The 12,184-nt window shown below is 35.8% G+C and overlaps 1 protein-coding gene across 1 annotated transcript in view; it reads right to left on the bottom strand.

Moving 5' to 3' along the window:
- The window catches only part of LRRC69 (leucine rich repeat containing 69), a 77,568-nt gene extending 66,312 nt beyond the window's left edge, over nt 1-11,256 (bottom strand). The window contains exon 1 of the mRNA XM_043483261.1: nt 10,998-11,256. Coding sequence (XP_043339196.1) covers nt 10,998-11,180 — 183 coding nt within the window. The 5' untranslated portion in view covers nt 11,181-11,256. The remainder of the gene's footprint in view (nt 1-10,997) is intronic.
- Between the last annotated feature and the right edge of the window lie 928 nt (nt 11,257-12,184).

Genomic DNA, 12,184 nt, shown 5'->3' on the forward strand with positions numbered 1-12,184 from the left:
TAAATAAGGAAATACAACCTTTAAATGACACAATACATCAGGTAGATTTAATGGATATCTATAGGACATCCCAGCTGAAAGTGACAGAATATAGTATCTTCTCAAGTGCACATGGAACATTCTCTAAGATAGATCACATCTTGGGTCACAAATCAAGCCTCAGTCAATTTAACAAAATCAAAATTTTATCAAGCATCTTTTCTGACCACAATACTATGAGATTAGAAAGTATAAGATTAAATATTAAAATAAAAACATGCTAGCTAAACAATACATTACTAAATAACCAAGAGATCACTGAAGAAATCAAAGAGGAAATTTTAAAAATACATAGAAACAAATGACAATGAAAACATGATGACCCAAAACTTATGGGATGCAGTAAAAGCACTTCTGAAAGGGAAGTTCATTGCAATTCAACCTCACCTCAAGAAACAAGAAAAATCTCAAGTAAATAATCTAAACTTACAACTAAAGCAACCACAGAAAGAACAATAAAACCTAAACTTAGTGGAAGAAAAGAAACCATAAAGATCAGAGGAGAAATCAATGAAACAAAAATGAAGAAAATGAGAGCAAGGATCAATAAAAGTAAAAGTTGTATTTTTAAGAAGATAAAATTGATAAACCATTAGCCAGATGCCTCAAGAAAAAAAAGGGGGGGGAGGAGGGTTCAAATCAATAAAATTTGAATTGAAAAAGGAAAAATTACAACTGACACTGCAGAAATACAAAGGATCACACGAAAATATTACAAGCAACTATATGCAAACAAGATGGATAAGCCAGAAGAAATGGACAAATTCGTACTAAGGTACAACATTCCAAGACTGAACCAGGAAGAAATATAAATTTAAACAGACCAATCATACGAAATTAAACTGAAACTATAATTATAATCTTCCAACAAATTAAGGTCTAGGACCAGATGGCTTCACAAGCAAATTCTACCAAACCTTTAGAGAAGAGCTAATGCCTATCTTTCTCAAACTCTTCCCAAAAATTGCATGGGGAAGAACACTCCCAAACTTATTCTATGATGGCACAATCACGCTGATCTCAAAACCAGACAAAGACAGCACACACAAAAAAAGAAAATAACAAGTCAATATTACTGATGAACACAGACACAAAAATCCTCCACAAAATACTAGTGAAGAGAATCCAACAACATATTAAAAGGATCATACACCATGATCACATGGGATTTTTCCTAGGGATGCAAGATTCTTCAACATTTACACAATTCAATCAGTGTGCTACACCATATTAACAAAAAATAAAAACCATCTGATAATATCAATAAATGCAGAAAAAGCTTTTGATAACATTCAAAACCCATTTATGATGAAAACTCTCCAGAAAGTGGGCATAGAGGGAACCTACCTAAACATAATAAAGGTCATTAAAACAAACCCACAGCAAATATCATTCTCAAGAGTAAAAAACGGAAATCATTTTGTCTAAGATCAGGAACAAGACAACAATGTCCACTCTCACCACTATTACTCAATGTAATTTTGAAAGTCCAGGCCAAGGCAATCAGAGAAGGAAAACAAATTTTTTAAATCTAAATTGGAAAAGAAGTAGTAAAACTGTCACTGTTTGCAGATGACATGATACTATACATAGAACATCCTAAAGATGCCACCAGAAAACTACTAGAGCTCATCAGTGAATTTGGTAAAACTGCAAGATACAAAATCAATGCACATAAATCTCTTGTAGTCCTATAACCTAACAGCAAAAGATCAGTAAAAAAAATTAAGAAAACAGTCCTACTTACCATTTCAAGAAAAAGAATAAAATACACAAGAATAAACCTACCTAACTATACAAAAAACCTGTGTGAAGAAAACTATGAGACACTGATGAAAGAAATCAATGATGACACAAATGGAGAGACGTACATATCATGTTCTTGGATCGGAAGAATCAATATTGTGAAAATGACTATACTACCTAAAGCAATCTATAGAGTCAATGTAATCTCTATCAAACTACTAATGGCATTTTTCACAGAATTAGAACAAAAATTTTACTTTATAAGGAAACACTAAAGACCCTGAATAGACAAAACAATTTTGAGAAAGAAAAGTGGAGCTGGAGGAATCAGGCTCCCCAATTTCAGACTACACTACAAAGCGACAGTCATCAAGACAGTACAGTATTGGCAGAAAAACAGAAATATGGATCAATGGCACAGGACAGAAAGCCCAGAGATAAAGCCACAGACTTATGGTCACCTAATCCATGACTAAAGAGGCAAGAATGCACAATGGAAGACAGTCTCTTCAATAACTGGTGCTGGAAGCAAAGGAAACTATAAACAAGGTGAAAAGACATCCCTCAGAATGAGAAAAAATAACAGCCAATGAAACAACTGACAAAGCATTAACCTTCAAAATATACAAGCAGCTCATTCAACTCAATACCAGAAAAACAAGCAACCCAATCAAAAAGTTTAGGACAGAAGACCTAAATACACATTTCTCCAAAAAAGACATACAGATGGCTAATAAACATATGAAAAGCTCATTATTAGAGAAATGCAAATCAAAACTACCATGAGATATCACCTCACACCAGTAAGACTGTCCATCATCAAAAAATCTACAAACTAAATGCTAGAGAAGGTGTGGGGAATAGGGAACTGTATTGCACTGTTGGTGGGAATGCAAATTGATACAGCCACTATGGAGAATTCATGGAGATTTCTTTAAAAACTAGGAATAAAACTACCATATGACCCAACAATCCCACTATCTGTCATATACCCTGAGGAAACCATAATTGAAAAAGACCCATGTACCACCAATGTTCATCACAGCACTATTTACAGTAGCCAGGATATGGAAGTAACCTAGATGTCCAACCTAGAAAGAAGAATGGATAAAGAAGTTATGGTACATACACACAATATTACTTGGACATAAAAAGGAATACATTTCACTCAGCTCTTATGAGGTGGATGAACCTAGAGCCTATTATATAAAGTCATGAAGAGAAAGATAAACGTTGTATATGAATGCACATACATGAAATCTAAAAAGACGGTACTGATGAACCTACCTGCAGGGCAGCAACAGAGGCACAGACACAGAGAACAGACTTGTGGACACGGGGGGAAGGTGCGGAGGGTGCGAATTCAGAGAGTAGCATTAAGACAAACATCACTGTAGTAAAATTAGAGAGCCGGTGGAAATCTGCTGGATGAATCAGGGAGCTCAACTCCAGGGCTCTGTGACAACTTAGAGGGGTGGGATGGGTGGGAGGAGAGAAGGAGTTTCAAGAGGAAGGGGATGTAGGTATACCTATGGCTGATTCACATTGATGCTTGGCAGAAACCAACACAATACTGCAGAGCAATTATCCTTCAATTAAAAATAAATAAAAGGCAAAAAATTAAATTTTTTAAAAAGTGGTGCTGGGAAAACTGGAGAAGTACATGTAAAAGAATGAAACTAGAACACTCCCTAATACACAAAAATAAACTCAAAAACGATTAGAGACTATAAAAACTCTTAGATGAAAACACAGGTAAAACATTCTTTGATATAAATTACATCAAGATTTTTTTTGACCCACCTCTTAGCACAATTAAAATAAAAATAAACTGATGGGATCTAATTGAAAGCTTCTGCACAGCAAAGTATAAGCAAGATGAAAAGACAACTCTCATAATGGGAGAAAATACTTGCAAATGAAGAAATTCACAAGGGATTAATCTCCAAAATATACAAACAACTCATGCAACTCAATATCAAAACAAAAAACCCAAGGAAAAAAATATGCAGAAGATCTAAAAAGACATTTTACTGAACAAGACATTCAGATGGCTAAGAGGCCCATGAAAAGATGCTCAACATCACTAATTACTACAGAAATTCAAATCAAAACTATAATGAGATATCACCGCACACTGGTTAGAGTGGCCATCATCAAAAAATATACATACAAGAAAAAAAAAATCTACATACAGAAAATGCTGGAGAGGGTGTGGAAAAAATGGAATCCTCTTGCACTGTTGGTTGGAATGTAAACTAATACAGCCACTATGGAGAACAGAATGGAAGATCCTTAAAAGACTAGAACTATTATATTACCTAGCAATCCCACTACTGGGCATATACCCTGAGAAAACCATAATGCAGAAAGAAACATGTACCCCAGTATTCACTGCAGCACTATTTACAATAGCCAGAACATGGAAGCAACATAAATGTCCATTGACAGATGAATGGGTAAAAAAGTTGTGGTCTATATATACAATGGAATATTACTCAACCATAAAATGAAATGAAATCAGACCCTTTGTAGAGATGCTGATGGACTAGAGCCTGTCATACAAAGTAAAATAAGTCAGAAAGAGAAAAACAAACATCTTATATTAATGTGGACTGTAGAAAAGTGATATAGATAAACCTATTTGCAGGGCAGGACTAGCAACAGATATAGGGGCCGGACATGTGGAACAAAGGTGGGGAGGGTGGATGAATTGGGAGATTAGGACGACATATATACACCACGTTTGTGAAATAGCTAGTGGGAACCTGGAGCTGGTTCAGCTCAGTGCCCTGATGATACAGATGGGTGGGATGGGTGGGATGGGCAGGCGACAGAGGTCTTAAGGGCAAGGGGGTGTATGCATACATACAGCTGATTCACTTTGTTGTACAAAAGAAACTAACAGAACACTGTAAACCAATTATACTTCAATTAAAATAAAAAATAAATTATAGGGCATCAACTATTTTTTTCAAGTCATTAGAAGCAATTTGAAAATTTCCAGTTTCACTAGTCAATTAGCAAAGAAAAAGAGAGATAAAATCTGTATTCTCTAAAGACTGCTTCCATTTTATCCTTGTGTTGCTAGTCAGACCATAAAGGTAATAATAATTTTAATAGCAACACAAATTTATTTAATAGTTCCAATGTCAAGTACTGAGTTTTATATATATTAACATTTAATTTAATTCTCAAATATAAAGACAAAGATCTTGTTTTTTTCACATCTGTATCCTCAGGACCAGCATAGACACAAGATGATAAATGATAAATATTTGTCAAAAGAATGGACATGTAAAACGGAGAGTTGAAACAATATATGTATTAATAATATTTAAAACTGCCATCTTCAAACAACTCAGGTTTTGTAAGTGTATAAAATAATAAAACAACAGAGTTGAGAGCACCTCAAAAGAGACTTCATTTTATACATGTATTCACTGGTTGACCTTGACAAGTGACTTAATCTCTTTCTGAATCATAAATTTTATTATCATATGAGTGATAATAACTTCCTTGAAAATGGACAGAGTTCCTAGCACTGTGCCAGCTCTCAACATATGAGGGATGTTGTTATTCTATCTGATACCGTTTTGTATCAAAATGGTACAAAAATTTTGAAATATTACCTTTGAATTAGGAACTTAAATATTAAGACTATTTTAATGCCATGTAAGTGTTTATGTATATATATATCACAGGAGGATTTTCAGTCATTATTAATAAAACTACAACCTGTGGCAACACAAGAAAGAATTCAAATTAACTTTAGAAAAACACATTCCTGGATTTTACAGAAAATTGTTAAGAGTAAAAATTACCATCTTTGAACTATGACGTAAGCATGACCAAGTTATGAAGACCACAAGGACTCTTGCAGCATTTTACCTGAAAGCCACAACGTGCCCTGCCTGCTTTTTCTGTTATATTTTTTTCCTTAGCACTAATCACTACCTCATATTCCTACTTGTTCTGCTGTTTGCTTCTCGCATCTCTTCTGACTACAGCATAAGCTCCATGAAGGCAGGTATTTTCATCTGCTTTTAATTGCTAAGTTACCTGAGACACAGACGGTACTCAATACTTAAGTGTGGCTTTGAATAAATGAAAGCAGAAAATGAGGCTCAGTGAGATTAAATACCTATGTTCAGTTGGTGAATAGCTGAACAGGTTGAAGTACCCAGGACTTCCAGATACTCATCCAGGGCTCAAATTTTCAGCTCTCAAAGTGCTCTCTTTTCTGAAAGTTGTGTTTTCTCTGTTAGCAACTGGCAGAATGAGCAGTATTTCTGAAATGTGTAAATAATCTCTATCCATCATTTGTGGGTTTCTAGCACATTTTATTTGAGGTGCTTCTAGAATGGGCTTCCCTGGAGGCTCAGAAGGTTCATTCACCTGCAACATGGGAGACCTGGGTTCAACCCCCAGGTTGGGAAGATCCCCTGGAGAAGAACTGTGTAAATAATCTCTATCCCTCATTTGAGGGTTTCTAGCACATTTTATTTCAGATGCTTCTAGAACTCCCATTATAAAGGGGAAATACATTTTTTTTCAAAATTCCACAATATTGGAGATTCTATATGAAAAATATTGGCTAATTCATAACAGTCAAACAATAATGCCATGGGCCTGCATCTGTTTGTAAAGCCCAATTTCTAATCAGCTGAATTCTTCTTTAAAAGTAAGATGTGATTTCTTCTTTAAAAGTTAAGAGCTTATTCCCCATCCCGATCCCCCCTCCCACCTCCCTCTCCACTCGATTCCTCTGGGTCTTCCCAGTGTACCAGGCCCGAGCACTTGTCTCATGCATCCCACCTGGGCTGGTGATCTGTTTCACCACAGATAGTATACATGCTGTTCTTTTGAAACATCCCACCCTCACCTTCTCCCACAGAGTTCAAAAGTCTGTTCTGTACATCTGTGTCTCTTTTTCTGTTTTGCATATAGGGTTATCATTACCATCTTTCTAAATTCCATATATATGTGTTAGTACGCTGTAATGTTCTTTATCTTTCTGGCTTACTTCACTCTGTATAAGGGGCTCCAGTTTCATCCATCTCATTAGGACTGGTTCAAATGAATTCTTTTTGACGGCTGAGTAATATTCCATGGTGTATATGTACCACAGCTTCCTTATCCATTCATCTGCTGATGGCATCTAGGTTGCTTCCATGTCCTGGCTATTATAAACAGTGCTGTGATGAACATTGGGGTGCACGTGTCTCTTTCAGATCTGGTTTCCTCAGTGTGTATGCCCAGAAGTGGTATTGCTGGGTCATATGGCAGTTCTATTTCCAGTTTTTTAAGGAATCTCCACACTGTTCTCCATAGTGGCTGTACTAGTTTGCATTCCCACCAACAGTGTAAGAGGGTTCCCTTTTCTCCACACCCTCTCCAGCATTTATTGCTTGTAGACTTTTGGATAGCAGCCATCCTGACTGGCGTGTAATGGTACCTCATTGTGGTTTTGATTTGCATTTCTCTAATAATGAGTGATGTTGAGCACCTTTTCATGTGTTTGTTAGCCATCTGTATGTCTTCTTTGGAGAAATGTCTGTTTAGTTCTCTGGCCCATTTTTTGATTGGGTCATTTATTTTTCTGGAATTGAGCTGCAGGAGTTGCTTGTATATTTTTGAGATTAATCCTTTGTCTGTTTCTTCATTTGCTATTATTTTCTCCCAATCTGACGGCTGTCTTTTCACCTTACTTATAGTTTCCTTTGTAGTGCAAAAGCTTTTAAGTTTCATTAGATCCCATTTGTTTAGTTTTGCTTTTATTTCCAATATTCTGGGAGGTGGGTCATAGAGGATCTTGCTGTGATTTATGTCGGAGAGTGTTTTGCCTATGTTCTCCTCTAGGAGTTTTATAGTTTCTGGTCTTACATTTAGATCTTTAATCCATTTTGAGTTTATTTTTGTGTATGGATGGGGAATAAGTGTAAATCTATGGCTGATTCATATCAATGTATGACAAAACCCACTGAAATGTTGTGAAGTAATTAGCCTCCAACTAATAAAAAAATTAAAAAAAAATAAAAAAATAAAAAAATTTTAAAAAAAAAGAGATTGAATCTTCCTAAACAGAAACAATATAGAAATCCATTTATTTAAATCGTTCCTGTTTTTCAGCAAAGTTTTTTTTTTTATGGAAATCTTAGGAAAATATAATCTAAAATTATTCCATTTATAATAGCATAAAACTATTGTTGGAACTTTTAAAAATATTTAGTAATTCCTAAATTATTTCTGCTATATTAATAATTTTTGATTATATTAATTAATAATTTTTGATTAATTAATTTTGATTATATTAATAAATTTTTGATTTGTTTGATATTTAAAAAAAAAAAAAAAAAAGTTAAGAGCTGAGCTGAGCCAGCACCCTGTCAAAGGAAACTGAGCTGGGAAGTCAAATTCTGGGTCTCTTCTAACAGTCAAAGGACGAGGAGGAAAGTAACGAGGGAAGCCACAGGAAGACAAACCAATGATCAGCCTCATCACCTTTTTTTACCTGCGGAAGTATATTTTGCAACCTATACTTTTTCACTAAACAACTACTAATCAAACAGGAGAGAAGAATACACATGTTTTCAAAGATGCAAGAGTTCAAAAAATCTAATTACCACATGCCTAGTCTAGGGTGGGGCTTCCCAGGTAGTGCTAGTGGTAAAGATCCTGCCTGTCAACGCAGGAGACAAGAGATTCAGGTTCCATCCCTGGGTTGGGAAGATGTCCTGGAGGAGAGCATGGCCACCCACTCCAGTTTTCTTGCCTGGAGAATCCCATGGACAGAGGAGCCTTGCGGGCTACAGTCCAAGGGGTCACAAAGAGTTAGACATGAGACTTAGCATACATGCAGACCAGGATGATGCCTGGAGAGTTATTTCTAGAAAATAAGTGAGTAAACCAAAAAAAAGAAGAAAATATGGTTACAGGAAACACTGGTTCCAATTCAGAAGAACTGCACAAGGATATTCGAGCTGACAGTATCCACCTAACCTAGATTAGCTTAAACTGGGGCAGGAGGATGGAGGCTCCTGGAAGGAAGTCACTCAAGGAAAAAGCACATTTGATAGGATATGTAATATGACCAAGTTTAAAATAAAATGAGGCCATGACAAAGGAAAAAGGCACCAGAACATGTGAAAGACAATTAGGAACTCGAAGGTTACAAAATGGTATATAAGGAACAAAATATAATCATAGTACTTTGATTGGCTCCATGTAAATTTCCTAAAGGAAATCAACCCTGAATATTCATTGGAAGGACTGATGCTGAAGCTGAGGCTCCAATACTCTGGCCACCTGATGCGAAGAGCTGACTCATTAGAAAAGACCCTGATGCTGGGAAAGATTGAAGGTGGGAGGAGAAGGGGACAACAGAGGATGAGATGGTTGGAGGCATCACTGACTCAATGGACATGAGTTTGAGCAAATTCCAGGAGATAGTGAAGGACAGGGAAGCCTGGCATGCAGCAGTCCATGGGGTCACAGGGAGTCGGACACAACTAAGCCACTGAACAAAATGATATTTACTTATTAACAATATACATTTTAGAATTTTAGAATTCTCTGAGACAAAGATTTAAACATTGTAAATACTATACACCTCATAAAGTAAGAAGTCTATAATTTGTGAAGAGGAAGAGAAAATGTGAGCTGAAAGTAGATTACAGATGCTAACACTGTCATCTTACCAAGTGGAGAGTAAAGACTGTAGTTGATGAAAAATAAACAAAGGTTGGGAGATTAGGACTGACACATACACACTACTATATATAAAACAGATAACTAGTAAGGATCTACTGTGTGAAGGAACTCTACTCAATACTCTGTACATGACCTACATGGGAAAAGAATCTAAAAAAGAGTGGATATATGTATATGTATCACTGATTCACTTTGCTGTCCAGCAGAAAATAACACAGCATTATAAATCAACTATACTCCAGCAAAAATTAATTAAAAAAGAAACAAAGGTACAACAATATTAAATTTCAAAGATAGCTATGGAGAAACTCAACATATTAATAAAATTATATTTGGAAGATGATGAAGGTTGATATTTAAAATGGACATATCAAGAAAAGAACTAAAAGCTGTTATATATGGAGGTCAAAATTGTGATTTCTTAAGAACAAATGCACTCACTGTTACTCTAAGGGGGGGAAAAAATCACACAGAGGTGGAGAATCAGCTCACTCAAATTCCAAATTCTTCTGCATAAAACTCCTCTGTCACATTAGAAAAGTCCAAATCTTTACTGTCGTTCTGTAACTCAAAGGTACTTTGGGAAGTTATTAAAGGGGGAGTTTTGTTGGAGTATTCCCCTATTTCTTGGAAAGACATGTGCACAGATTACAAACTCAAATAATTTTGTAAACCTAAGAAATGAAGTAGGTGAAGGTAAGAAAATAAGAGCTGTTTTTAGAAACTCTCAACTCAAAAGTGATGAACTGGAATGAATCACTATTACTTGGCTGGTTACAGATTCTGTCAGTGCTGATGACAGTTTAGAAATGAACAAAAAGAAAACTACCAAGTTAACATCCCTTGCCTTCTCCCAACTTTAAGATTTTTAGGCAGCTGGAGTTTCACAGAAATGTCATTCATCAGAAATACTTAACACAAGCATCTGGGATTCATTCTGTTGCTCTTTACAAAGGATACTCTTTATTTAAAATGCTAAGTTTCTTTTAAAGACTACTTCATAAGAAATCCATGTTCTGTCCTTCCCATTTCCTGCCAACACTCCATTTCAAAGTGTAGCCTGCTCTAGCAAATTGAAAAGAATCCCCTTCTTACATCAGAAACATCTCTTCATTCCATACGCAACAGCTGCAGTATAGTCCCCAGGGTGTACAGCCTCTCTGGGATCTTCAAACCCACTCTGAGATGGAGCCCCGAGGTAGACAAGTAGATCCAGGCTCCCAAGCCCTCTCCAAATGACAGCCTCCAGAAAAATGAGTGTTGCAGAGATCTAACCCTCTGATGCCAAGTGTGGACCACAGAGCATATGAATAAACTGAAACATCTCCCCCTACCATATGTCATTCCACAAAGGAGAAAGCCTCCTGATGCCTTTCCAGCGACCATCCACATTAATTCTCCAGGGAGCTGTCTCCAGTGACTGAAGCCTTCTTCTCTTAACTCTTTTTTTCTCTTCCTATCTTCCATCCTTAGTTGAAAAAGATAATGCTGTTTCTTACCTGGGTCAAGTTGCTTATCTCTGGGCACATTTTGGAAATTTGGTTATTCCGAAGGTACAGTGTCTTCAGGCCAGGCAGTTTTTCTAATGCTGAGGGTATCTTTGTTATGTTCTTTCCATTTAAGCTAACAATTTTAGTGTTTTTACCACCCTTCAGTGCTCTTATTAACAACCTTTCAGCCATGGGTATGGAAGAGAAACAGGTTCCTTACTACCCATCTTTGGAATCTCTAATTGCAGAATTGGTGTGTCATGGAAACAAAAACATTCTGAAAAAAAAAAAAAAAAAAACATTCTGAGATCTATCATGCTGAAGGCGGGAGCACTGGCTAATTTCCTTTGTAAAAGGTAGGGAAGGAAAATAACTGATTCCAGGTTTGGGGCAGGAGATGTACAAGATGACCCTAGAATATCTTATACCAGAAACAGGAAGTTACCAAGGACTAATGAGATCACATCAAAAGAACATACAAGCCACTTCTAAGGGCTTCCATTAGTCTAAAATGGGAAAATTTGAGAATCAGAAAGAATGATGAATGGACCAACATAAATGAAAATCTAGAGCTCATGGTATCATAAAAATAAAAGAAAGCCACTGATTACATTGGAACGTGCTGGGGAACCAACTCTTAAGACTGAAAAATAATAAATGGAAAAAAATGAAGCACTTATTCTGCTTTTCCAGTACAAATCATATTTTTCTGTAACCTAATAAAGTTCTTACTCATAGAAAAATTGAAGCCAATAAATGAGGAAGAAAAAATAGATGTAGAAAATCACCATTTTTGCAAACCTAATGAAATAATGGATATAAATATAAAGATCATAATTGGATGCTAAATGCATTAGGTGAGAGGTTGACAGGGAACTTTTCAAGTATGAAATCAGGTTAATTACCTACTAATCAATTTTACCATCACTAAAATTGAGACAATCATATATTGTTTTCAGGTCTATCATGGTGCCATACAATAAAAATTACACAGCACCAATATTAAATATTCTTGAATCTGAGTTTAATCAGGCTTCTGTATCTAAATACCATTTACAGAAAATATAAGGAATAGAAAAAAAGCTAAATTAATCTCAAGGAAGCAGTCAGCCAAATCTCGAAACTGGGAAATTCTATAAGGCAAATGATATACAATATTTAACCAACAAGTTATGTCATTAATAAAAAGATGGGGA

This window comes from Cervus canadensis, chromosome 12 (assembly GCF_019320065.1).
Source record: "Cervus canadensis isolate Bull #8, Minnesota chromosome 12, ASM1932006v1, whole genome shotgun sequence".
NCBI classification, from domain to species: domain Eukaryota; kingdom Metazoa; phylum Chordata; class Mammalia; order Artiodactyla; family Cervidae; genus Cervus; species Cervus canadensis.